Source organism: Ananas comosus, linkage group 14, assembly GCF_001540865.1.
Source record: "Ananas comosus cultivar F153 linkage group 14, ASM154086v1, whole genome shotgun sequence".
In the NCBI taxonomy this organism is placed as follows: Eukaryota; Viridiplantae; Streptophyta; class Magnoliopsida; order Poales; family Bromeliaceae; genus Ananas; species Ananas comosus.
The window spans coordinates 582,953-610,445 of record NC_033634.1 but is presented as its reverse complement, the minus strand read 5'-3'; the positions used below and the strand labels follow the sequence as shown (position 1 = coordinate 610,445).

Here is a 27,493-nt window from a genome sequence, read left to right as displayed (position 1 = left end):
TTTAAACCACAGAGTATTAAAGTGAGAAAGTGCGAAATCACAGGTACTAATTTGATACACTTTAAGCCAAAGGGTACTCACATGAAAGAGTGCGAAAGTAGGGGGGTTTTGAAGTTTTCCCTAAAAAAATAAAAAAATAAAAAAAAACAAAATGTTGCCGAGGAATTGAAAGATTGCCGAGTTATTATTTCTCACTTATTAGACCCTTGTCATGTCATGCTACAGTGTTCACAGTTAGATCTCCTCACAAACTCTCTTTCTCTCTCTCTCTCTCTCTCTCTCTCTCTNATATATTAACATAATTTATCACTTCCTACTAAATTTACTCTCTTTAAGTTACTAGTAATCGAAGCATTGTTTCATTAATTTGTTGGGTTGTTTAAGATGTGTACTTTGAACTCCCCTTGTCACATGTTTTGCTTTACTGAGCAATCCCATTTACTTATTTTTGGCTAGTGATTATATGTTCTTCTCTAAAATTTTACTTCTATATATCCTGCTGGTAGTTCTATGTTTTGATCTTAATAAGTTGGTTTCTTAATTTGGACTATATAAGTTTTCTTTTCTTTTATTTGTTATTTTGATTATTATTTACTTTCGTTCTCGATCAATCTCATCTGTCACATTTCTGTTTCAAAAGCATGGAGTGATTAAAAATTGCATCTTCAAGCAAGGTTTCATGGTTACTACCATTTTACTGCATTTTTTTTCCCTTTTTTCTGCAGAATATGTAGTTAAGCATACCGAAAAGTGCTTCGAATCGAGCTCATATGCAAGAACTGATCATGGTTTCCTTTTTTATACTCCTCAGATCATCAGCTGGTCTGTTGAAAACCTAATTAATTGATTCTCATTCATGGACTTTTTTCCTTTTTCCTGCTAGATTTTTGTTATTGTTTTTTTTTTTTTGTGTTATTCTTATTTCAGAAAATCTTTTTTTAAAAAAAAGCAGAAGAAGAAAGGAATTGCAGTATTTTTCTTGATTGTCACATAGATGCTGTGAGCATACTTGAATTGAAAAGAATCAGTATCAATCTAAACAGAGATTGCGGAAACAAAGCGAAAACAATAATCAAATTAAGTTTCTGATGTTATACCAAAACGAATTGACAGGTTTCAGAGTGTCAGCAAATGCAGGACCACATTGAGGTGCTTGCACATGGAAAAAGAAGCTCTTTTCACATTTGAATGATAAAATTCTTTAGACAAAACCAAATAAATGTTGATTCTCAAATGTGAGGACTAAAAGAGAATTTTAATCAGGTCTCCAAAAGAAATTTCAAGTAAAACTAAGGAAAGAAGAAGAACCCATTTCGGAAACAATTCCGACCATTTGTTCTTCGTATTTTTCAGTAAAATGTCTTGCTCTGTTCATTATCTTCCTGTTGTTATGCTTCTCTTCTTTCCTTTGAAAAGGAGGAAACATTTGTTTCTGTTTCCCATGCATGTCTCACATTTTAGAACTCAGAAGAATTCTCATCAATGGGAGCTAGTTTTAGTTGCACTCAAAGATGAATTCGGACCGTTTGATTTGAGTTTTTTTCGACGTAAGGTTATTTGAGAATCGAGAGACTCATATACTTCTCTCACCGATGATTTCTCGATTCCCCGAGTAACATGTAGTTTCTCTATTCTGAAAAAAAAACCTATCTCGTTCGGTTTCAATATAATTGCAGAGCGGAGTGCTTTCTCCCACCAAGTTACGAATGAAACTTCTCGGAGCTCACAACCGCATAAGAAAGGCGGGGAGCAATTCATCGCGGACGTCCCCTTCGAAGAATGCGGACACAGAATATGCACAGAATGGCTTATTAATGAACGACACCGATGAAGAAGGCGAGTAATAAAATGCGATGAACTTTTTTCACATACACCTTTTAACTCTAATGAGATCGACAGAGCTGAAATTATTTATTTACAAAATAAGATTACTAAACCTGACCTAATGAACATGCTCTATTGTTAAGAGGTTAATGAACATGCTCTATTGTTAAGAACTTCAACTCTCTGTCAATGTTATTATCCTTTTCCAGTTTGTTATGAAATGAATTTGTGGTTGTTAACATTATGTCTCTGAGTTTTCTATTTCAGATAGCTCTAAAGGCTGCAAAGATTCGTCGGCACTTGATGATGCAGCGAATTTCGAAGCCCCGAGAACGGATTTGCCCCAAGATTACTCAAAGGATTCGACTACGATGGATCATCACGGTGAAGTTCAGACCATCTCTAGGATTGTTTCTCATCAATTTCAGCCCAACAGCTCGAGCGCGATACACCCTATAAGAAATTTAGAAGAAGATGGCAGCAATGCCAATGCCTCTAACTTCGAGTTTCATCAAGTGGAGAGAACACCACAGCATTTACTGGCTGGCGGCCCGTTCTCTAGATCGGCTTCATCAAAGTGGAATGATGCGGAAAAATGGATCGTAAGTCGGCAAAAGATGCATGTCTCAAAGAACAATGTTGTACAGATTCCAGAAAACTATCAGATAAGTTCAACTGCAATTAGACTTGCACCCGAATCTAAGGTTTCAGATCGCATGAATTGTGTGATTCAAGCAGTAGATACTAAAAGGATCGGCGATTCATATTCTGCATCCCAAAATGTGTTAGAGAAGTTCTCTTTTGTCACCCATCAATCAAATTACAATTCGAGTGGACAAACGAGTTTTTCGCCCGGTAATGGTTCAGGTGGCATGTTAAGAAATCAGATCGAAGTCAATCAGAAGGCTTCATCCGCCGCGAGAAGAACACATGACGAACCAACAGGTATATTGTGTGGTTTTATACACCTTATGAGATGATATATGATGCTTCTAAGTGAAAATTGCTAGTATTTTTAGTGCTGAAGCATTGCTTGATTTACATTTTCTCCACGTATGTATCACTCTCATGCATGGTTCTGATTAGGACTTGTTTGGCCCAACGGCGGTTTACTAAAATCACCTCAATAGCTTCCAGCTTACAACAAAAACGGAAGTTTCAAAATAGAGTTTTTGCGTCTTTCACAGTCCAAACACACATTTTGTCTCCCCACCAGAGCAAAAGCTCTCAACTTTTCATTAACCAAATGCTTAGTTTCTATAAGCTTCTGCCTTCTGAAGTAGAGAAGCTCTAGTCTTTGTAGGCAGTTGGCAATCATGTGAAGTCGCAAGAACAAATGCCAAAATTATTCACCAATAAGCTCATAATTCAATTTTAATTTCAGACGCTTCTTTGATCGTGCAGTAGCTCGCAATGTGCAATCGGCGTCCACTAGAGATGTGGGTACTGAAATGACTCCCATTGCAAGCCACGAGCCATCAAGAACCACGACTCCTCTCGGATCAATGACGCCCGTTCGTAGCCCTAAATCCTCAACTCCATCTACACCAGAAAGAGGAGCTTCGGCTAATGCAGAAAACTTTAGAGGAAAAAATAGCAAAAATGAGATGTCAGAGAGAGAATTGAGGCTCAAGACAAGGAAAGAGATTGCGGCTCTTGGCATACAATTGGGAAAGATGAATATTGCCTCTTGGGCTAGTAAAGAAGAGCTCGAATCGTCTTCTCAGATAGCTGAAACTATTGATTCAGATCATCTTACGAGAGAGTTCGAAGCTCGAGCAGAAGCATGGGAGGAAGCTGAAAATTCTAAACATACTGCGAGGTACTTTGACAGAAAACCTAGTGGCAGTAAGTTTTGTACTATGATTGATCATGGCGTATTTACTGAGGAGTTTTTCATACATGTTTATTTTGATGCTGAAGTGAATCTCAAGTGGCTGCTAGATGAAGATTATGCTTCTGCTCCCTGCATTAAATCCAGATACAATTTTAGAAGATCCACCCACAATTGAATTACATTGTAGTTCTTCTTTTTAAATTCAACTGATGCAGCTTATGTTTCTCAGATATAAACGAGAAGAGGTCAAAATTCAGGCATGGGAGACTCAACAGAGAGCGAAATATGAAGCTGAAATGAGAAAAGCGGAGGTATATTTTCCCTTTTGCTGTTTGTAGTTCTTGGTGCTTTAGATTTGTCGGATTTGTAAAAGCCATTGAGCCAACTATATATCAGGAAGTTCATGGAAGTGAACAATGAGAAAATTCACCAACTTAAGGGGAGCAGGTAGAGATGTAAATTGAACAAAGAATTCACTACCATGTCCTTTTGAATTTTTCAAGTAGAAGATCTAGAATAATGTGATCACTTGCTTCTACAGGAAAAGATCAGAGAGAGAGATCAAAGACAATAAATTTAGTATGCAATCAAATATGAAAATCTTTTCTGTCACTTTATTTATGTTATTCAATATGTTGGTATCTTGTCCTTTAGAAGCTTACTTTGATGTTTACTAAGAGAGTTTTAAAAGAAATTTCTAACAAGAAAACTGGACAGGATCAAGCAGAAAGAATGAGAGCAATAGCAGCTGAGAAGATGGCAGAAAACCTCGAAATAATGAAGCGGCGGGTCGAAGAGAAACATGCAGAAGCAGAAGCCAGAATGAACCAACAGGCCGCAAAAGCAGCTCACAGAGTGAATCAGATTCGACGAACCGGACGAATCCCTTCATCATATAAACTGTGTTGCAGTGGGCGCTTTTAGTTTATTTTTTCAACTTTAGATTGGTAGAGAAGATGTACGAGTAGTTGTTACGTGAGAATTGAATATTTACATTCTTATTGAGCCCAAATCTATGCTAGAAATTGTAATTGTTTGATTATATTGTGATAATTTCTTTTGATGTCTCCAGTAGTGCAAATTAGAGAAAAAGTTGGAGCTTTAAGTGTTTATGTTTCAGCATCCAAGATTTGTAGGTGGGAATTGATATTTACAGCAGTAACAACGCAAGATTTGATGAGGAGAAGGAAGATACATTAAGTCCCTGACTAGCAAGGATTTTTTTTTTTTTCTTTTAACAATAGTTCACATCCCAATGTAAAAGTTAACATAGTACTCTTGATTAGATTGTCTATGTACAAACCTACTAAAAAAGAATCTGTTGCAGCACAAAAAAAAAGTATTACCTGTATGCCTACAATTCACATTTTTTTTTGAGTTGAGTCTAAAAAATAATTAATAAGACTAGTAAAAGAATGTAGGTCTTTAAATGGGCGGGATGTCAATTTTACGTGTACCATATAGGTGTACACGTAGCATTGCTCTAGAGCAAAGACTTTCCCCTGTTTGGCGCCGAGGATTTAAACTTTTTCGGGTGTAGCTTCCCATCATACAGAATCCAGATCAGAAGGAAAAAGCAAATATGCATCCAATCTGTTACAGCAGCTAACACCACGCAGTGCGAGTACCATATCTACCTATACTAAGATGGATTGGTATAGTTTATACATACGTCTTTAGTTTCGATCAAATGCAGAAAAAGAGAACTTCATTAGTCACACAAGAAGACAGACGGAAAGGAGGACCGAACGAGCCCAGTGGACCCGAAACGAGATCCGAAAGGGACGTAAGAATCACTCGAGATATGGAAGAAAGAAAAAGAAAGAAAGAAAGATGCTACAGGGGAAGATGCCAATATGTACAAAGTTAATGGAGGCCACATGCTCCCACTTTAAACTCGTTTGGGCTCATCGCCCAGATTGTGGACCACAACGGCGGCCTGAAAACGACACCACTGAATAAATGTATGGAAATGAATGAATATATCAATGAATGGACTATCTTTTGAAAAAAGATGAGAGAGAGAGAGAGAGAGAGAGAGAGAGATTTTCTGCATTGTTCAATGAGTGGACATTCCAACATTAAAGATAGGGACCTCAGATCACATGAATGTGGCCCAAACTCACAGGTCACTGTCATTGTATTAAAGGGTTTCATTCTTTTGGACCAAATTTCACAACGGCAGTAGATATTAACAATGTATGAATAATTATAGACAGATCAAATATATTAAATATGAGAAAGCTATCATAAAAATTGAACAAATATAGTACATTTTGATATATAAATAAAAATTCATGCTGAGGTAGTATCACTACTCATGGTGAAACCTACAGCCTAAAGAAATGAGAAATAGAAAAGAGCATAGAAAGAGGATATGAGAAGAACAAATTTGAACGCATAGAATATTGACACAGTCCATACGTTATAAAAGCGGATGTAACGAAACAGGCTTACATTGATAGAATCAGTTTGGAGAAACTACAGCTCTAGGCATGTATATTAAGACTACCAACTGATATCATATTATACAATTATTAAGCATAACGTAGTTTAGGCCGACTTACTAGGTTTTGCTTCTTCGATTCAGCTTCCCAACACTGAAAAGTGTTTCTGCAGTCCAGCTCGGAGCTAGCTCCACAGGCTTTTCTTCTTTACTATCTTTTTTTCTCTTTTAACTTTTCAGTACTCTAAAGAGCACATGGATGTGATACCGGAGCTCAGATTTCTCGTTTCCTGCCAACCTGCATGGTCATCGCAACTGCTGGTGGGAATTCTTTTGATGGGGTTTGAGTTTGAAAGATCGCCCATCTGTTGCACCTCTTGCGGCGAAAGTATCTTTATGCACCACACGCTATTCACGAATTCCCTGGAACAATGATTCGATTTATTGCTTTAGACGTCACATAGATTCTATAAACCAAACCTATGGGAGTTATTATTACAAAGATTAGGGGGACCGAGGACCAAACAGAAACTATGTACCCCGATGCAAGTTAACCTATTTTTCCCTCAGATAACTAGCATTGTAAAGTAATCGAGTAACTACTAAATTTAATAGAAAAAGTATATATGTGAAACCACAAAAAACAAAATGGAGATAAAACAATAATTACAGCATACAATTCAAAAAGAATTGACCAAAATTTGTTTGGAATGAGCAGATGATGGCTGAAAGAGACTTACTGCCAAGGGTCATCGCCAACAAGAAGAATATCACCCTCACGGTCAACGAATACAAGCTGCCAGCCTGATCTCAAAGGGTCTTCCAACTGGCCTCGTAGGCCAAACAGGCGACCCAGTTCACCACGCAGCTCATCATAGCTGCTAAATTTAGCAATATCGAGTGATCTTCCAAATGTACCGGCTTTGTAAACCTAGGATTGTGCCAAATAATTCAATTAGTTCTCGTGAACTTTCTGTATAAAACAGTAAAACTTTATGAAGGAGCACATCTCAAAGATGTAAAGGGATATAGGCCACAGAGTTGAAGTTTAAACACTAGTATGTCATATATCATTCTGCTTTGCGGCGAAGGTAATACCCAGCACTCAGTGCTACTTCTTTGAAATGAATTAAGGAAAACTGTTCTTGGTAAAAGAAATCTCTCACCTTCACAAATGTTCCACTTTGTGGGTTCACATGTTCAATATTCTCTGAAAGCTGCAAAAGTCCAGACTCATCCAAGCAACTGGAACTAGTTGGTGCTTGACTCAGCTGGAAATCATTTCCTGAGGAGCTCAGATAATTACAAGCAGCAAAAGGAATCACATTTGAAACAATTTCATTCCCATTTGTTCGGATGCTCGACAAACCACTTTGTACTAACAGTGAAGAGGAATCTAAATTAAAACCAAATAACTGATGGCTTTGAGGATCTTCATTGGCGTTTTGGTCGACTGAACATTCTCTTCCTGGAAATGGTGCTAGTGTAGTAGAAATAGAATCCAGTTGTTCTACTTGAGGCATGACACACTGAGATCCTGAAGAAACAACAGACTCGAGTGCAACTCGTTTAGAGGACCAGGGTCTCGAAACTACTAGCGGGGTGGTTTTAGGTAAATTAAGAAGATGTGATTGTGCTTCTAGAGAAGAAGAGCTCAAAATATTATGCAGGGGACTAGATGATGATAATGAGTTATCATTTGACTCCAAAATATTCTGAGATTGAGAAAAGGAGGAAACTGGACGAACTGTTAGATGTTGGGATTGAGTAGTAGAGATGAACTGCGGAAAAGTTGAAACTACATTAGGGATTTGTTGCTGGTCAGAAAAGTGCTTCTGCTGAAGCTGTCTTTGCTGCTGCTGCAACTCACTAAATGACAGGCATTGGACTTGGTTATCCTGAATAGTCTGGAAAAGGGATTGTTGGGACTCAGTCTGGGTTTGCCGTGGAAGCTGACTTGATAATAAAGGAGAGGATCTATTCGCTACATTCTGAGGTTGCTGGAATTGTAGCATAGATGGAGAAAGCTGTTTTCCTTGATCCAAATTTCTCATTTCCTGAACTGTTGCTGCAGCTATTGTTTGGTACATGTCGGATTGAAGTCCAAGTACTGGGTTTTCCATTCTTGGCTGAATCCATGGAGTGGAGCCTAATCCCTGGAAATTTAAGGCTTGAAACCAAGGGTTTCCAGCATCTCGGAGCCACATCAGAGGATTAGTCAGACCAAAATCATCCTCCTTCCCACCTACATGATAAGATCGATACATACGAGAGGAGATTTGTTATATATAATTTAATTCATAGTGCATATACGGTCTTGGACAAATTTGAATATTGGAACATAACACGATTGTAGGTTTTTTAGGAGGTTTGTTGATTCTAGTGGAATAGGAAAATTGAGATAACATTGCAATAAGTATGAATATCTGAATAAATTCTTCAAATATATATTTTATTAGATGATGCAATCATGACCCTTACCATAGAAAGAGGGCAATCCTGAAGGCCATGGTCGCTTAAGTCGAAGAGGGAAAGGAGATGGATACATTGGGAAGGTTGTGAGGGGCTCAATCTCCCAAAGTGAAACCCTTGGCTGCCTCTCTCCAGTAGTGGACTCATCCCAGCCAACCTAAGCGAGCAGAAAATTGACAAAGTGATCATGAGCACAAGACTATCTGCTTAAGTCAGTATGTTCAAAGAAGCATTAGCAGTTTTTTCCTTATTCCGGTTGGAGCTTCGGCGTTCGGGGCCCAGAAGCATACTTCACCTCTTGCCAGAGCAAAAGTTCCAACCTACTTCTCAAGCAAACATCTAGTTTCTGAATGCTTCCACTTTTTGCAATAGAGAAGCCGTTCTAGAAGCCAGACCAAACTGCGACTTAGTGAAAATGAATATGTTTTCTTTAACTGGCAAGCGGCGAGGCATCCAGGGTATGATACACTTAAAACTACATTCAGCACAGAGTAGCTCAGAATAAAGATTGATATGATATGATTATACACAAAATATATACCTTCACAGAACGCCAATGCGAGTTTGGCCATCGGATGGGATCAAGATCACTAATACCCGTAATAGTGCCCATGTACCTGAAAAACAATAAACATAAAGCCAATTACACAAAATGGATCAAAGAATACGGATCGAACTGCACAAAGTAAAGCCTAAACCCTAACTGCTTATGTTTCAACAAGGCGGAAACTAAACCATATGGACAAGCATAACTAATCATGTTACAATTTATGGAACATAAAAGGAAATATACCGGCGAACGCTTGACTCTTCTGTCTCAAAGAGCATTCGGAAACGCATACCCACAGAGACTCGAGTGTGATATACTGCTTTAACATACTTGGCAAGAGGAATGACGAATTCAGAAGGGCTTGCCCTGTAAACAAATAAAAAACTATTAAAAGCCTGCCCATGAATATGTGGACGAATTAATAAAAGAGACATGATTGCCACCTTGGGTTATAAAATATTGTGAACCGGCTATTAGTTGCAGCGGCATGAGCAGCGGCAGCAAGAAGGCCAATGTGCATGCTATCACTAGACAGAACTGACGAGGGCATGACCGTCTGAGGTCGATTAGCACGTCGAATCCCCAGAAGCAACTGATTATTTTCGTTCCTAAAGAGAACACAGTCAGCAAAAGGAATCATTTTGAGAGGCTCAATAGACTCAAAAGGGTTGATAAATACCAGATAAAAAGGACGGAATCCCCAGCAACAAGTCTCTTTGCACTCACAAACACACTCCAGCCAGTTGTAAGAAGATGCCTCTTTGGTTGACCTGTATCAACAGCGGTTCAGGGATAAGAACTACTATATGATAATTAGCTGAGAGTACTATTACAAACGCTGCAAAAATACAACAATTTCCACTGTGAAGGTCCAGAGCAAACAAATCTTGTGATATAATTCAAGTATGATATATCACCAATCGCAAAAAAAAGTTGAGAGAAATCCACCTCGAAAGATGTGGCGAAATTTCCATTCATTCCCATGAAGGTCCTTTGCAATCAATTCTTGTGCCGGAGGCTGCTGGGAAAAATCCTACAACAAACATAATAAAAGAAGAATAGGAAGATAAGAAGATAATGAAGCAAGCACTCTTTGGAAGTTTTGCAATTATTTTTTCCTCTATGTATTTATAAGTTTCAAATTGATTCTTTTTTTTGGGGGGTGACGGGGGGAGGGGGGACTAGGGACCCACCAGCGGAGGAAAGACTTTTTCAGCTGCTCGACGAGGAACAGAGAATCCGCCATGTGTGCTGGTGTCACTTGCAGTCAAAGTCTTACAAAAATAGTTGGTAGGCTGTTTGCTAGGGGTTCCTAATTCAGTGGGAAGATATGGCTCCTTTTGCTCTTCCTGTATATAAGAACACGTATATTGGAACATGTATATAAGTAGATAAAACATGAACAAATAGTTCTCCTCAAATTGGAAGTTCTGCTATAGGGACCCCGAAGTCAATTTAGCATCTTGCAATAGTAAAAGCTTCATGCTTCTTGTGTTTGCAGACAACCTAGTTTCTGGAAGCTTCTACTTAATGGAGTCTAGAAGCTGCTCCAAATGCCAGGCCAAACAAGTGGTAATATGAAGATAAAAGCCAAAAGCAAAGAGATACTATCAATTACCGGACCCAGTGGCTGCAACGTCATCTGCGCATAAACTTCATCTGTCTCTGCATCAGCCTGAAGTGAGAATTAATTCATGCATTAGGTGTCTGAAATGACAAGTGTATAAATTTCAAAAACAAATATATGCTCTGAACTTACATGCATAGTCACATTATGCAGCTGACAAATGAGCTGAGGAGGTAGGGTTGGATAATTCGGAATTTGGTTATCAATTTCCTTGTTTGTTGAAGCTGCTACCTGATTAGGTGATACATTTTGTTCACTGAAAGATTAGGAAAACCAGGAGAAAATATGCATGTACAATTTGAGAATCTCTTAACGGACTCAAACTGCATAACAAATAACTAACCGAAAAAAGGACCATGAAAAAAAAAAAAACTCAGGAACCTGTAGTGTCTCCAAATTACAGAAGAGAATCGAATATGATAAAAGCATGAGACAAAGCAAAGTTTAATAAAACCTACAAGAAATTACAAAACATAATTTAGAAATTCTTGTCACCAACTTCCACCATATAGGCAGGTATCACTTCCGCAAAATGTATATGCCACTATACCTTAACTCATTTTTATTCACTTTGTCAATAAATTCCTCTCCCAGTAAAAAAAGAAAAAACAAGAAAAATAAATGAATACATTACCAACCTGCTCACTGTGGCCCTGTGGGAAGTAAACCACCCTGCAACCGATAGCAGGCATCGACACCAGAGGCCCAGCGCACGCATGCCATAACTCTGAATTCAGACATCTTTGCTCTTCTGTGAAAAAATGGCGTGTATTTAAATCAGAACTGAACAAGAATTAGCATGCCAAGAGGTAAACAAGCAGCCATGATCAAGTCTAATGACTAAAAATGACACAGATTAACTAGATGAGAAGATGAATTATCAGAAAACAAATGCAAGGCTCATAATTTCCTGTTCATTTGATATATCCATTAAAAACCCAAAGACTAGACCGCAAAGTTAGTCCTCTTATATAGCTATCAAATTTTATATCAATTAAGGTAAAAACACCACAGCTAATAAAGAAAAAGCTACATTTTGGCAGCACAAGCTAAACTAAATCGTATAAAGAACAGATTATAGGCCGAGGGGCCAAAAAGAAAGAGGATCGCGAGCCACTGAAAGGGGCAAGACCAACTTCATCAAATTCTATAAATGTGAAAAAACCAGAAGATATATAACATCAACCAACATATATGAAATGCAGAAACATTATAATTCATATGCATGTAGTCTATTACAGACTAACATCAAGCTGCTCGAAACCTCACCTTCTGGTGGTTGCTCGGGTAGTCCTGACGGCGAAAGCCTCATCTTCCACAACTAATTTAACAGCTCAGTACAAAAGAAACTACTCTATTAGGACAAAGTAGCACCTTTTCCTTGGTTTCGCAAGCGCACTCTTTGAAGAGCTTCTCCACTACGTAAATCTGCGACGAACCTTTATTTATGCTTCATCTTCCCCTTTATCGAATTTCTCAGCCTTGAGCTCATCTAAAAGCTAAAGAATGCGAAAGGGATCAACATGTCTTTGATCTCAAACTACTCAACTGAATCACAAAATGCTCACTTCCAGTGTCAACAGATCACACCTTCAAATTTAAAAAAATCTTTTTTATGACTCATAAACATCTAACATCATAAAACTATTCTCCCTTTAAACCAAAGAAAACCAAGCTGAAACCAAGTATAAAAACCTCCAATTTTTCACAGCCTCTTGGCTCCGAAACCTCCTAACAAATCCCTTCCAACCTCAAACAGCAACAAAAGCCCTAAAAGATAGAGAAATAAAAATAAGCCAACAAAACGTACACCGGCTAACTCAGCTAAAGACGCCAACTTTCCCAAATCTCAAGCTCCAAACACTCCATAGCTCGTCAAAGGCTACACAAAACCGCTCCTTTACACAAACCAACTTCGATCCGAAGCTCGATTACCTCAGATCTCCTCTCCAAGCTCCAACATGCAGCTCAAGCTCGTTTAAGAACAACTCGGAGCTCTAGAAAACCCTAGGCCGAGCTCCTCAAGCGCTCCCAGGTGCTTCTTCGACTCGAACCCTAAGTACCGCAGATGACCACCGCCTCCGCCCCCGCCCCCGCCCCCGCCCCCGCCGCACGGTGGAAACAGCTCTGGTGCGTTAGGTTAGAGGAGCTCAGCATGAGAGAAAAGAGAGAGCGCGAGGGCACCGTGGATGTCGAGAGCGAGAGCGAGCGAGCAAGCGAGCGCGCGCGCGCGCGAGAGAGAGAGAGAGAGAAAGAGAGAGAGAGAGAGAGAGGAGGAGGAGGCTTGGGGCTTTAACCCAAGGGGTGGTGGTGCCCTGCTTCTACTCCGGAGAAGCCGCCTTTTTTTTTCTTTTTTTTTTCTTTTTTTTTTTCCTTTTGGCCTTTTCATTTGTTAATGAGCAATAGGTGCAAATGTACATCGACCCCTCGAGGACACGCTGCTTTGAAACGGCCCCTTAGCTTACTTTCATATGTTTGTTTGGTTGGTTGTTTACACCTTTCATTTTTTCTAGTTTTTGTTTAAATAATTTATATTAATTTAATTAATGAGGATTTATTTACGACTACTATTTAGAACAATTGGTAGGTATTCTTTTTCCGACTCAAGTTGGATATTCTCTTTAAACAAAACACACGCGTGCATCTGATAGCGTATTCGATAATCAGCACAAACTCACTAACTGAAGGATTGAAAGTTACATACGCCGTGCTATATAGGTTTCGAAGTGAGATTACTATTTAGTGGCTACTCCAGGCCCCTGTGGCTCACAAATGAGTGATGAATGATATCAATCATTCCCATATGCCGCGGGCTTTTTCGGGTCTCCATGTACACAACTGCTTCTCTCCTTTTCTCGATCACACGTAAAGCCGTATGGAAGCACATCTCCTTTCAGAAACACATGTAAATTTATTCTATAATTGAACTCCTCAAATGGCTTTCCCTAGATCTCTCTTGAGCTAGCTAGCTAGCTCCATCTGCATTATGGAGTAGATCATGAGTAACTGGGGCCAAACGAGATGCCCTAAAACCCCTAACTCAAAGCTAATGTCACACGGGGCGAAATCGAAACCTACATGTCTCTTGCTTTCCACGGGGCGCAGATACAAAGTTAGGCCTTTGTCGTCCACTACCAGTGGGCCGGGGCAGCACCGTCAAGTCGCAAAAGGATCGATAGGGATGCATTAGATTTGCACCTCAGGAGCACCTTTTAGCTGAGACATACTATCATCGGTCATTCAACTTTTTACGCATGGTAACTAGTAAGTACTGATATTTGATTTAATAAGTATTTTTGGATTTATAACGCATCATCACCTAATAAGACATGTTTAGAATCCTCGAGCACTCGATTGTTGTTTCAAACTGATTCACTAATGACATCCTAAGATCACTCTAATCACCAGTATCATTAATTGCTATCCTTAATGAAAAATATATAAATATATACTCGTACGTACGTAAGTGTGTGTATATATATATATTTATTTATTTCGTGCAAAATGCATGTAGATTGTGATTGGACATGGCCACATGCACGTCGCAGTACCCACGCCTAATTCGCGTCGAACTTTGGAAAAGATTTGAGATCATACAAATATTGCAAAAGTGAACCACCACCACGTACTCTCAGTGTACCATGTGTAGTACGTACTCGATATTAGCCTGCTTTATTATTCGTGCTTGTTCAGATTTTCTTTTTTTAAAAAAAAAAAAAAAACACTTCTACTCTCATTATAGGAAGAAGATGAGGAAATCATGTAGATTATTAGAATAGTTGATTGCGTATTTAGATGAGTTTAATTTTCTTAAGAAGTTTAGATTATGATATATAGTTTACTTGCCGAATTTAATTTTTTTTTTCCTAGCTAGTAATTAAGATAATTAACATTCAAAAAGTGGGAAAAGTTTGAGCTCATTAATTAATTAAGGCTACGATTATACTCTTTTGTGATTTATGATATAGTCGGGGTAGGGTATTACTGTTTTTTAAAATTAAAAAGAAGTTATGCCATTGTATTTTGTGTTAAGGAAAAATTATTTAAATATATATTGTTGTTTTCTATTGCTTCATTTTTTTCCAATGACTCGGGAATAAGAATTTAAATGCTAATGAAGTATTGTCGCGCCGCGTACAATTAATAAAAGCCAAAATTAAGTATATCTTAGTTAACTATTAATTCAGAAAAATATATATGAAAATTCATTAAAAAAAAGTATTGATAATGTATAGAGAAGTTGTGTACATGTACTTATAATTAATTAATGGTTTGTTCAAATTATTGCTAGTGACTTGGACAGAAGAGGGAGATGATTAATATTTTTTGTATGAATTGTGAACCCCATGCATGCACATTTGTAGCTAATTAATAGAGAGGACACATTGAGAGGTCAATGTCCTCATAAGTAACGCTAGCTACTTGGTTTTGAATTATTAGTGTACACACCATGGCTAGGTACTAACCATGTACTTAATGTAGGGGGGGGGGGCTGGGGGGGGGACATCTTTTTGATAAAGATTTTTATTTTTATTTTTATATTTTTTTTTTTTTGGTGAGAAAGAACGGTAGCATGCTACTGATAGTTCCATTCAAAATTTGTGTAGAAATAAATTTAGTTGAAAATGTAAAATAACTAGGAGCAATTGCTTATATACCCCTAAAAAGTTTTCGACTTTCCGATTTACCTCTCCTAGAAGGCTAATATTGAAAATGCTTTTCCTATGTTTCAACTTAATTATTTCTAATATACCCCTAGAGTTAAAATCTGTTAATTAACTCTGTTATATATCTCTGTAAAATTACTATTTTGTCCTTTCAAATATACCATTCCACCATCACTGTCTTTCTTATTTGCCCTTAAAGTCAGAGGCAAAAAAAATATTTTGACTTTTGGTCTTTTCCAATATACCCCTCTACCGTCACCAACCTTTCTTATTTGCCCTTAAGTTAAGATTTTAATTTTTTTTAGTTGTGGTAGATATTTAACTCACGTTTAACCTAGGTTAATTAACTTAACAGGAAAAAACTGCGGAGGTATTTTACAATAACGGTGGAACATATGAGTGGTATTTTAGAAAGAAAAAAAAAAGTAGGGATAAATCGGATATTTTCAAGCGTATGAGGAGTATATAGGCAATTATCCTAAATAACTAATTACGCTTTGAATTTAAAATCTTAAATATCAACCATCAAGTCCTTTGACACTTAAGCTAGGGACGGTCAGTATTGCCCGTGAAAAACAAAAAGATGTAGCTCTCTTCTAATTGGATTATTGTTTCGTCTTTGTCAAAATCTTAGTTTGTAGCCAATTTCTATTTCTCTTACATAAATGATGCCAACAACGATCGTACGTACGAAAGAATCATCTTAATTAGATCATCCCTGCATTCAATATTGTGATGGAAATTAACAATGGCTTTAGTGATATCTCTCTCTCAATTGAACATGATCCATAATTTGTAAGAACTCGACAAAAAACCACATAAATTCATCCACGAGAATAACCACAAGAGAAGCCCTTCAAGGGTTAAGTTTTCTTAAGATCACTGTTACGTACTAATAAAGCCTGTGTATAGTGAACCCTACCAATATTCAAGCGTCGACGGAGCTGATTAGAGTTAAAGCAACTGATATAGCCGATAACAATTCTCGCTCTGTTAATATGCTATTCAATCATATATATATTAATCCTAGATAGCTACCATGCATCGTTCAAATCGTACAGTGCTCAACTACCAAGTGATTCACTACTTTGGTGTAGGGAATTACCTAACCCTTAGGCAATGGTCAACATCACCCACTCCTACATGCCAAAGAAGGCTTTCATTGTTATAAGTTCCTTGCAAATACTATACTCTTTTTTTTTCAATCTCCAATGCCATAATTAAAAGGCCAAAAATACACTTGAGGAAATAGAAAATGCATATTCTTTCAAAATTCTTCTTCTAGCTATAGAGAGAGAGAGAGAGAGAGAGAGAGAGAGAGAGAGAGAGAGAGAGAGAGAGAGAGAGAGAGAGAGGGAGAATCAAATAAAAAGTGCAAAAATTAAGGTTTAAACTTTTGCTAATTATATTCAAGCTTGCTAGAACTTACTNATATATATATATATATATATATATATATAGAGGTAAATTTGAGATGGTGAAATTATGGTCCAATATATGCATAGATAGATGGGATTTAGATTTAGATAAGCAAGATGAGATAGTAGGGATTGTTAGGATACCATAGGGATTGCCAATTGATAGGGAAACTTCCAAAAATAGAAAGCTTTTATTTTAATTTAAGGCCATTAGGTAAGGGATTTGATGGGAATTGATGGGAATTGATGGGTGGGTGGGAACTTTCAAAAAACCTCAATACAGATCGAACAAAAGGCATCTAGATTGGGAAGAGTGGATATCTAATTATCTCAATAAATTTTGTAGTGTGACTTGTTCTCTTTTACCTATTTTCAACCTCAACCTTGGAAGAGGAATCTTGATACATATAAATGAGCTAGGTGCATGATAGGGTGCTAATATATATATATATATATATATATATATAGAGTCCGGCTACTATGCTATCGGTAGCACGGAGCGCTCCGTGCTACCAAGTTGTTTTTGATGATGCGGCTTCCAAATCGACGATCGGCTCCGTTAGAACTTGATCTACACTATTGAAAGTATTTGCGAAACTAAATTTCAGATTTTATTCATATCATTTGACTAGTGATCAAAAGATCTCAAAATTGACAATTTTAATGGCGATGTGGTGTTTTGTGAGTTTAACGGTGTTAAAACAATCCAAATGCAATGAAAATTTTATAGAAAATTCTTTTCACATATTTAGAGTAAGATCAGATATATCTGATCTTAAATTTAAATCTTTATCATCATTTTTTATGGATTTTATATTTCAGCCGTTCAATTTTAGACTACTTTGTATTGATAGGTAAATGATATCGAAAAAATCTGAAATTTAGTTTTCTAAATACTTTTAATAGTGTAGATCAAGTCTAACGGAAGCGATCGTCGATTGGAAGACGCATCATCGAAAACAACTTGGTAGCACGGAGCGTCCGTGCTACGATAGTATAGTAGCTAGTTCTTATTATATATTATATATATATATATATATATTTCAAAGGAATTGCGCCTTTTTGCTGTTTAGATCAGTAAGATAAATATGGTAGTGTTTCAGCTATGAGACTTTTTTTCCATTTCCTTGCTTTGGGCTCATTTAGTTGAGAGATGAAGCAGGAAGAATAATCTTCGACCCTTAGTTTCAACCATATATGTTTTAACTACTGAGAAAGCGCAAAGAGAAAAATATATATATTACACCGCTAAAATAGCTAGCATGCATCAAAGCGCGCGAGATTAATCCAACCGCTAAGAAGAGATTTGAGAATGATAACTAATAAGATGCGCATATATAATATGAACTCTAAAAACGAGAGATCTAGCTAGCTAGACACAGTTTCCACGATTCAAGCTGTGCGACGGTGAACAACATTGGCGCGTCAAATTACTCATTAAATTGGTAATAAGGGTTGTGGGCACAACTTGGTGACCAAATAAAGGGCTTGAAGAGAACTCCTCACCTACTCAAAGGCATGAATGTGTCCTTTCCAAACAGTACTGGCCCCATTTTTTGCCCTTCTTGGGGTTGTGTGTGTTCTTGGATTAATCAAAATAAGATAATAGTACTGCTCAGCAAGGAATATATTTATATGTGGTGGCAAAACATGCCTTGGCCATTTCACACAGTAAGGAGAAAAGGAGCTTTATATGAAAAGAAGTCAAAAAGCATCTTACACTAGTTAAGGGACAGCGCGGGACAGCGCGAGGCGATGGATAGATATTATTATAGTTAGTCATTACAGCGTATAAATTAATACAAACTTTAATATTAAAATTTATATCAGAAAAATAATTTATAATATATAATTATCGAAAAATATAAATCTGCTTATCTTCTGTAGCTATTATTAATTGTGCGCATTAATATTTTCAAATATTGTTTATCTTAATATTGTATGATAAAAATTAAAAAAAATAAAACTAAAGTATATCTTTTTTCTGAAAATATCTAAACTAAATAATTAAAATGAATAAAACAGTTTAAAATAAAAGAAAAGCTCATTATAATATTTAAAAAAGATGAGTAATATTTTTCTATAATTATTAGAGTAGAATTTACAAATAAAGAATATTAAAAAATTAATGAAAGTGAAAGCACTATTTTTGGTAGTCCTGGCGGTAGTGTCTCTATTGCCGTTGTTAACGATTAAGGAAAGTTTTCGTTAATTTTTATCGCTATAAATACAACTAATAAAATACTTGATTCCAAAATTTCAGATTAGTGATCAAGGAATCAATAGTTAATTATCAGAAGCAAAAAAAAAAAAAAGACTAATAAAACAGCATTTGAAAATCGAAATAGATATTTTTTATACTGCAAAAAGGTTCAACTGTGAAAATAAATATTCTAATATTATATATTTAAAAAATAATTTTTCTAACTTAAGATTAAGATTAATAGCATACGAATTAGCAAAATATCACTCACATAAACTAAAAACATATTATTTAACTGGAGAAAAAACTAATATAAAAAAAAAATCATTCAAGAAAAAGAAATTCAAAAAATAAGTTCTCTTAGTTCATGACATCAATTTGTTAATTTCAAAAAAAGATTAAAAATTATTTACATCATCAATCAGGCACCATGAGTCAATAGTCACAATTTTAAAAATCTTAAATCATATTTGAATGTCATTTCTATGAATGAATACTTTAATATATACACATTGCTAAAGATCTCATCATAATTTTTATTAAAAGTAAAGAAAATATGATTTAAGATTTTTAAAATTGTGACTATTGATTCATGGTGCTTGATTGCTAATGTAAATAATTTTTTAAATCATTTCTATGAATGAATACTTTAATATATACACATTGCTAAAGATCTCATCATAATTTTTATTAAAAGTAAAGAAAATATGCATTTGATACAGCTCGCTAATAGTTCGTTATCTTGCATCTTCTCTTATGAAGCAAAACATCTAAAATGATTAAAAATAATAATAAATCAACGTAATAGTTCAAAACTAGTTGTTCTAATTTTCTAAATTAAAATTAAAATTAAAATTACATATTTAAATTTAAAATTAAAATATAAATTTTGAATGCAAATTCAAATATCAAAATAAAAATAAAAAATTTAAGTTTACAATCAAAAATTAAATTCAATTTAAATTCAAACTTTAAATTTAAATTAAAAATTTTAATTTTTGAATGCACGATCCACACTCCAAAATAAGAATAGACTCAGAAGAAAAAAAAAAAACCCAAAAAAAAAAGAGAGGAGTGGGTCCCACTTCCGCGGAATGCGGGGAGGCCTTGTATGGGTTCCCAATTAGTAACTTTATTTATTATTTATTTATATATAATGCTGATGCTTCACAATAATAATGCACAAAATCCATGATTCTCATCTTTGGATTGGTAAGATTTCTTACAAAAAAAAAACACAAAAAAAAAATGTAGGGCAGGATTAATTGCCACTGAGAAGAAATATATACTTTGTATGCACTAATTATTTTGTTATTTATACTCACAATTATTCAACCTAGAATCTTCGCAAAACTATGAGTGCAAATGCAAAAAACACTATTGCATCGAAAAGTCAATCAAGAGGCATTGTTGTAGAACCATTTGTTGATTTTTATTTTTTAACTTATATAAAATGCTGAAGCAGGTAGCTTGCTACCTATTTTCTCAAAAAAAAAAAAAAATTTATATAAAATGCTTGACCATTTGTCGAAAGTAAAAGCTCATCTCATAATATTAATATCGAAAGTAGTGGAGATGCGATCGAAGAATTAAATTAAAAAATGCATGAGTCATGTCCCATTTATTTCTTAAAAGAAAAAAAAAAGAGAGAAAAGAAAAGAAGAGGAAAAAAAAAAAAGTCTTGTCCCACCTGATGACAAGCACACTTTATTAAGGAGATAAGTGTATACGAATGTAATAAACTAATATGATATAGCCACCTCTGCACAATCGTACAAGCTGAGATAAGTTTAAGGTGAAGTAGAGATTTATGTAAGAGATATCAAAGCATAAATGAGATCACCGAATCATTTGCCTCACAGCTAGACCCACTTTAGTGATAAAGGTGATGTGGACAAATTTTATGTGTATTATTATTATATTATGACCAGAGTGTTGTGGAAGAGATAATTGCAATGATTAGAAATGAACCAAATGCCCCTTTAATTGGTCTTTTCGTTCTGAGATCTTATCTGTACACTGTTGAAGCAAAACCATGGCCAACTTGTATCAAAAATTTATTAGTTTTGCAGTTTTAGAAAAATAGGCTATTATTTTTGATTTTATAAATTCGAATCAAATTTTTAATAAATTGATCAAAATATTCTTATTTCTATCTCTTTTTTTTTTATTTTTTATTTCTCTCCGATCCTCATCGCCTCTTCCAGCACCTCCATAGCTCTCGACAACGATAATGAGGGCGGCACCACCTCCTCTTCTTTCATCTCTTCCTCTATTGATGCTGGCGGTCCTCGGCAACGTTAACGAGAGCGGTGCTACCTCCTCTTCCTCCGCCTCCGCCTCCGCCTCCGCCTCCGCCTTCGCTGTTGCCGGAGAAAGAGAAGGAGAATTCGGAGTGGGTTTGAGTGAGGGCAGAGCGGACGGAGGTGATGAGGTTGTTGCTGAGGAGATGCTCGCCGCTCGTGAGGGTGAAGAAAAAAGATGCACCCATCTCCAATGAGCGAATAGAGATGCAAAGGATAAAAAAAAATATGAATAAAAAGTTAAAAAATAAAGATTTTTTTTTCTCTTTGAAATACCATTATATATCGTTGCTGTTACTGAAAAATTTAAAAATCAGAGAAAAAAAAAAAAGAAGATGAAGGTTGCACTATAAAAATAAAATTATACTGTTTTATAAGAAAATTACGCTGTTTAATATAAATATTGCACTCTTTCGATAAAAATTGTACTGTTTCAAAAAAAAAAAAAAACTATTCTCCGATCCTCATCACCTCATCTTCTTCTTTCTCTTCCCCCGCTCCCGCTGTTAAATTATTAGTAGAAAGTAACATGTTAGTTATTCATTTGAAATTTTTTATTGTATACCATTCGCTCCCAGCACAAGTGGTAAAAGGCTGAATAATTGGTATCCAATATTTCAAGCTAGAAACCTAATTATTTTATACTTTCATCTAAATTTACTTCTAAAAAATAAAAAAAAAAATTAAAATGGATAGAATGCCACACACCAATTTCTCGTTCGAAAAAAAAAGAGAAAAATCTTTATTAATGTACTTTGATTTACGTAGCTTCTGGAAGCCAAATCAAATCCAACTAGTTCAACAAATTGCTAAAGATGTCGCTAGAAGTTTACGCAATCAAAACATGCATCTTTCTTCAAAACTTCGGTGAAATAAAGTTCGCATAAACAAGCTACAAGGAAACCAAAATTATTGCGACGTGTGGTCCCTTTTGTTAGCTAATATTATTTGACAAATCTGAAAATAGTGGCCAAAGAGATAAGTGTATGTTTCACTGCACTACTTGCGCTTTTTCAAAAGTATTATCTAAATAGAGCTGATGGAAAGAAAAAAAAAAAATTTGACAGCTTCTAAATTAAAATCCTCCAAGGGTTTCGCCTTTCGATCTTTGAGAAGCTTCCAACTTCTTATTTGTGAGTAAAAATACCTTATCCCTTGTCCTAACCCATCTTTGCATTAGTTTAAGTGAAAGGTGGACATATGCTTACATAACCAAATCTTCAAGTCCCAAAATATGGCCCCTGGTGACAATGTACGGCCAATTAATTTAACATGCGTTGTGCCCTAGAATTTGTGGAGTACTTATTTAATGAACTTTTGTGTGCTAGACATATTCTATTTTGACCAAGCTAGGGTGATGTATGTGATGGGCACATAAATTTAAGTGAAATATATGAACTCTCTTATGTAAGATACGAAAAAGAGACTTATGGTTCCAAAGATACATGCACAGGCACAAGCAAAAAGCCTTAAAAATGAATGCTTAAATAATCAGTGGTGCTAATGGGCTTGGCATGCAGTATAGAATAGAATAGAATAGAATAGAATTAAATTAAGTTTCTTATGACCTAACATATACATGATCACAATTAAACACGGACATATTATTTGGACATGATTTTGGCTTAATAGTAACGCTACTACGCTTCGCTGAGCTAAAGAGCGAGGAAAATGATAAGTTGATAAATATATCTCCGCTTCTATCACATCAAACTAAGTCCTATGACTCTCCTGGGCCAAACCCTAAATTTAACCCAGGCCCAAAATAAACACCGCCCTAATCGGGTATTCTCGGGCTCATGACAGTTGGTTTTGGGTTGGGTTGGAACAAGAACATAGAATTTGCAGAGAAATTAATCAGAGAGGAAACTCAGAAAGAACATAGAATCAGCAGAGAAATTAATCAAAGAGGAAACTCATAACCTCAGATTTCGGAATTCTCAGGTTACAAAAGTCTTTTCGGAAAAGTTTTTCGATCAAATACCCCGAATTCCGAATAATATTTGCACGAGGAAATGCTATTGGTTTCGCTGTTTTGAACGCTTTCACTGCGCAGATCAGAATTCTAAAAGCAAAGAAGGAAGAAAAGAATGAGGAGGGAACCAACACCAGTTATTAACTAGACCGATTGAACTTGAAAAGGGTAATGAATACAATTGAGATGGGTCTAGCTAGCTGCTAGCTAAAAATACACTGCAATGAATGAGGAGAATCAAAATTGGAGAACATTTTCAGTCGAAAAATTCCCACTCTGTAGTCGTAGGAGCGTCGAACGTCTCCCACTTTGTCGTAACCACTACTGATTTTAGTCTCGCATTCAAGATCTTGAGCACATCTAGAGCTTCCACGCATTTCTGCACCCTCTTTGCCTAAAAGGAAAGGAAAAAATAAAAATAAAATGAAACCAAGTGTTAAAAACGGTTGTTTTAAACCAAAAGAGCTGCTGCACGGTCAACAAACGGTCAATCCGCGTGAAGGATGGAACTGTAAAATATAGTAATGTACAGGCGCTAAATTGTTCACGTGAAAAGTTTGGGGACCATGTAATCAGATGATTTTACACGACATAGTGGATCCAACAAGAGTTGTTGAGCCATCGAGAAGCACCGGCTCTTTGCTCAATTCTTTAGTGGCTTCCAATGAACTGTGATAATCATCTGAAGATCTTATAGTAACGAGCTTATTCTCGAAGTAAAACTCTACTTAGATCGATTAACTCTTATACTTAAACATTTTGCTTTTGCAATTTAACTCCTCGAAATGTGTCAAAATGAGTGAGAATTTGAGATCTCATGTCCTGGAATTATTGCCCTTGAAACATGCATGTGGTTTCCAAAACTACATGTCAAGAAATTTAGGGAACATGTAGGGCAATGCCATCAATGTACAGTGAACTAAATAAGTGCATGCACTGAGCAAAAAAGCCTTGAAAAGTATGTTACAACTACTAGCAAAGGAGAAAGTGGTTCATTTACTTAGGCCACTGATCAGCATTTAAATCTTACGTAGCATGTTTTTACGGGCCTTAATGCATAATGTACGCAGTGGTAAATTTTTATTTAAATAGAAATATTAAGGAGTAAATGTTGCCGACCTGTAGATTTTTCTGCGAGGAATTGTCGCCTTCGGTTGGTAAACTATCTAATTTCACAGCTTGTCTCATGAGCAACTCGATCAGTGTCGTGATCTGCACCTCCGCCACCTTATTCCCGCTCGAAATAGATTTCTCAATAGTAGTTACCTAGAAACAAATTAATATATTAGGAAAACATAAGATATTAATTCATAGAACTAAAAAGTGGGATTTTCTAGTAATAATACCACAAAAATTTTGTCTAAGTTATGAAAAAAGAAACAAGTATGAAATTAAGCAAGATATCTTTCAACTCGAAAATGGTTGAAAAATTAATTTCCCGTACTTTGGCATAGTTAATTAAGAGGTGGTTCCCCAAATATGTGAAAACTTTCTAATTTGAAATCTACATACTAGTGCTACTACATACTATTATAAATTTGTTCACCTAATTATTTAGGTGCAAATTTAAGCCCCTTCAGTGTGCCGGGCCCTCCTTGTCTCCCATGCGCACAAAGTGAGCACCTAAATTTTTCTACCAATTTATGACATTTCCTAAGTCCACACAATGCGAATTCGTTACGACAACATACATGTTAATTATGTAAGGAAAAAATAAACATGATTTAATCACCACAGTCAACAACTCTTGTTGTTTGCTGTTGCTATGCAATTTAATATTCCAACCACAACAACTATTTTACTTCCAAGTGGGCCTCATTACTTACTCGAGTCAACATTAGTTCTAAATATGAACTCTCTCACCTTCACATGCAAATGTATGTTGACCAACTACAACTCCAAGCGTAATAAATACACCATGTCAATATGCAAAAGAGAAGTAAACAAGCAAGCAGGCTTAGATGAAAATATAAGGTAACCAAACTAGGTTAGCTGCAATGTATCTCGATTTTCACCTTTACCCCACCCCCCATATATTAAAACCTGTAATTTTACTCTATTGACCAGTGCGCAAAATGATGCATCTTAACTAAAGAATCACATAGGACGGAGGAGCCAAGTGATTGAAAATTGTAGTTTTAGGGGTTGATGCATATATTGGCTTCAATATATTCATGGCGGCAAGGTGAAAACCGTTATATTTACAGGAGGATTTCCTACATTTTAGCCGATTCTTCTTCTGCTTTTAGCTACAGCGAGTTATGTTAAAGCACACTTCACTACGCATTCAGCAGTTGCAGTGCGACATTCTATTGCGAGGCCAAACAAAGCAGTAGTCCTAACTACAATCATTCGATAACAGTAGCCGCATGCGACTTTCGCTTACCTGATCGGCCAACTTGTCCACCTCCAAGGAGACGTCGGAGATGGCACGATGGACGGTCTGGATCCTCGCGTTCTTGCGCATCTCGAGGAATCTCCTCTCTGCGCTCGTTGGATCCTCCAGCAACACCACCTTCGATCGGTTCTTCACCCCGCAGACGTCAAGGAACTCGCCGTTCTTCCTCTCCTTCCCTCTGTGAATTAGCCTTTGGTCGGCCGGCTGTAAACCACTCTTCGCGGTTAGAAGCTTCTTCAACTCCCCTGCAATCCGTGTGCAATTTTATCTTATTGAGCCATAATCGGAAAACTAGTTCACACGAATGAATCGCATTCTTCGTAACTCATCAATGTAAGTAGTTCAACACAAACTAGCTATGAAAAGATACAGTTTTTGCGAGAAAAACTTAAAATTGTTGACTTATTACAAGTAGTTCATTTTGTATTAGGGGGCATACTCCATACATCACATGTATGACTTGTCAAAATTATGAATTATCCATCAATTATTGGTGGTTTTGATGCAAAAGGATTGTGAAGTAAATGATGACTAAAGAATTAAACATATATATATTTTAGAAATTATGTAAGATTAAAGACCAAGCAATGCAAGCCGAACATTCAAGGACCAAATTGCAATAAGTTAATAATTCAAGTACTACCAATGCATTTAACTATTACAGTTATTTCCATCAATGATGCCCGGTAAAATTAAACAGGGGAGGCGCGTACACTCTCGTGAACCCACAGGGGGGAGAGAGAGGGGGGTATTATGGTAATTTCAACATTGCCACCGTAAATGTTGTGTCGGTGGGGTAATAATAAGTAAACGTAAAATCACAACGAATCAGCATCAGCGCACATATTTACAGCCACACTTCCGGCCGCCGGATCGGGTAAAAGGACACGTGGGGCGCATCCATCCGTACAATATTATGTAAACCAACTAATCCAATCATTTGCTCTTCTCCACACTCTATTTACTCGATTGCCGCATGCAAGGGCATATCGGTAAATTAAAGGACGCAGCGTAAGGACCATTTTACTTTACCCCTCTAATTTACGGGATTACGCCTCTTAAACCCACAATTATGTCGGTAATTAAAATTAATTAGCGGCTAGTAAAGAGTATACACTAACAGGGACATAGCGGAACCCTAACGGCGGGGGGGAGAGAGAGGGCGGGGAGGGAGGAGAACGTACCGAACGTGGCGACGGAGGAGACGGAGAACTCGTACCTGGCAGCGCCGTACGCCACCCTCACCGTAACCACCGGCGGCGGCGCCGCCCCAGCGCCTGCCGCCGCCGCCGCCGCCTCCGCATCTCCGCCCGCTTCTGCACGAGCATTCCCCCGGCCTCACCTCGCCACCGCCGCCGCCGCCGCCGCCGCGCGTCCTCCGACCATCCGCCGCTCGATCCGCCGTCCGATCCCGACCTCCGCATCATCCTCGCCGTCCGGTCTCCTCCTCCTCTCTCCTCCGCCGCCGCGTCTCTCTCACCCTCTCTCACACTCTCTCTCTCTAGAATCTAGAGAGAGAAAGAGGTCTCGTGGAGTAGCCCGGGGGGGGGTGGGTGTTGAGCTCCGCAATGGTTTTGCTATGAGTTGTGGGAGATGGGGAAGAGCGTTGGCGGGTTTTATTTTATTTTATATTTAATTTCATTTAAATAATAATTCATAATAATTTCTTATAATATAGGGAGAGAGAGAGAGAAAGGGGGGGGGTGGTGGGGAGCGCGGGAATCCAGAAGAGGGCCCCGCGGCGGGGGGATCAACCAATGGAAGGGTGACACG

At 37.0% G+C, this 27,493-nt stretch overlaps 2 protein-coding genes, 1 long non-coding RNA gene and 1 pseudogene across 8 annotated transcripts; 1 reads left to right on the top strand and 3 right to left on the bottom strand.

The window, feature by feature from the left end:
* On the top strand, positions 327 to 4,766 carry LOC109720799. 4 transcript variants are annotated; one of them, XM_020248116.1, is made up of 5 exons: positions 327 to 1,836; positions 2,092 to 2,769; positions 3,229 to 3,646; positions 3,891 to 3,972; positions 4,379 to 4,766. In XM_020248116.1, exons 1-5 carry the CDS (start codon positions 1,707 to 1,709, stop codon positions 4,583 to 4,585), a joined length of 1,515 nt encoding a protein of 504 aa, XP_020103705.1. In that variant the 5' UTR covers positions 327 to 1,706; the 3' UTR covers positions 4,586 to 4,766. The 4 variants fall into 4 exon arrangements, 3 of the variants coding, with proteins under 3 accessions (XP_020103705.1, XP_020103706.1, XP_020103707.1); XM_020248117.1 differs by having other exon boundaries at positions 4,389 to 4,469; XR_002219060.1 differs by having other exon boundaries at positions 3,229 to 3,972; positions 4,389 to 4,402.
* LOC109720800 lies at positions 3,285 to 4,517 on the bottom strand. Its single transcript, XR_002219061.1, has 3 exons — positions 4,430 to 4,517; positions 3,727 to 3,790; positions 3,285 to 3,403 (listed from the first exon to the last, which is right to left on the bottom strand). It is a non-coding gene; the product is annotated as an uncharacterized LOC109720800 (long non-coding RNA).
* Positions 5,918 to 13,160, bottom strand: LOC109720798 (auxin response factor 6). 3 transcript variants are annotated; one of them, XM_020248114.1, is made up of 15 exons: positions 12,567 to 13,160; positions 12,026 to 12,346; positions 11,395 to 11,507; positions 10,889 to 10,987; positions 10,748 to 10,804; positions 10,323 to 10,478; positions 10,078 to 10,162; positions 9,809 to 9,899; positions 9,573 to 9,737; positions 9,373 to 9,495; positions 9,121 to 9,196; positions 8,589 to 8,736; positions 7,274 to 8,352; positions 6,848 to 7,038; positions 5,918 to 6,530 (listed from the first exon to the last, which is right to left on the bottom strand). In XM_020248114.1, exons 2-15 carry the CDS (start codon positions 12,066 to 12,068, stop codon positions 6,344 to 6,346), a joined length of 2,613 nt encoding a protein of 870 aa, XP_020103703.1. In that variant the 5' UTR covers positions 12,069 to 12,346; positions 12,567 to 13,160; the 3' UTR covers positions 5,918 to 6,343. The 3 variants fall into 3 exon arrangements, with proteins under 3 accessions (XP_020103703.1, XP_020103701.1, XP_020103704.1); XM_020248112.1 differs by having other exon boundaries at positions 12,026 to 13,160; XM_020248115.1 differs by lacking the exons at positions 12,026 to 12,346; positions 12,567 to 13,160 and adding an exon at positions 11,138 to 11,210.
* LOC109720720 lies at positions 23,247 to 27,329 on the bottom strand (annotated as a pseudogene).

Coding starts and splice junctions, on each gene's coding strand:
- LOC109720798 (XM_020248112.1), bottom strand. CDS start 12,068: ATGAGGCTTTCGCCGTCAGGACTACCCGAGCAACCACCAGAAG. Junction 10,988..11,394: donor CACAGGGCCACAGTGAGCAG/GTTGGTAATGTA, acceptor TCACCTAATCAG/GTAGCAGCTTCAACAAACAA. Junction 9,900..10,077: donor ATTTCGCCACATCTTTCGAG/GTGGATTTCTCT, acceptor CTGTTGATACAG/GTCAACCAAAGAGGCATCTT.
- LOC109720799 (XM_020248116.1), top strand. CDS start 1,707: ATGAAACTTCTCGGAGCTCACAACCGCATAAGAAAGGCGGGGAGCAAT. Junction 2,770..3,228: donor AACACATGACGAACCAACAG/GTATATTGTGTG, acceptor TTGATCGTGCAG/TAGCTCGCAATGTGCAATCG. Junction 3,973..4,378: donor CTGAAATGAGAAAAGCGGAG/GTATATTTTCCC, acceptor AAAACTGGACAG/GATCAAGCAGAAAGAATGAG.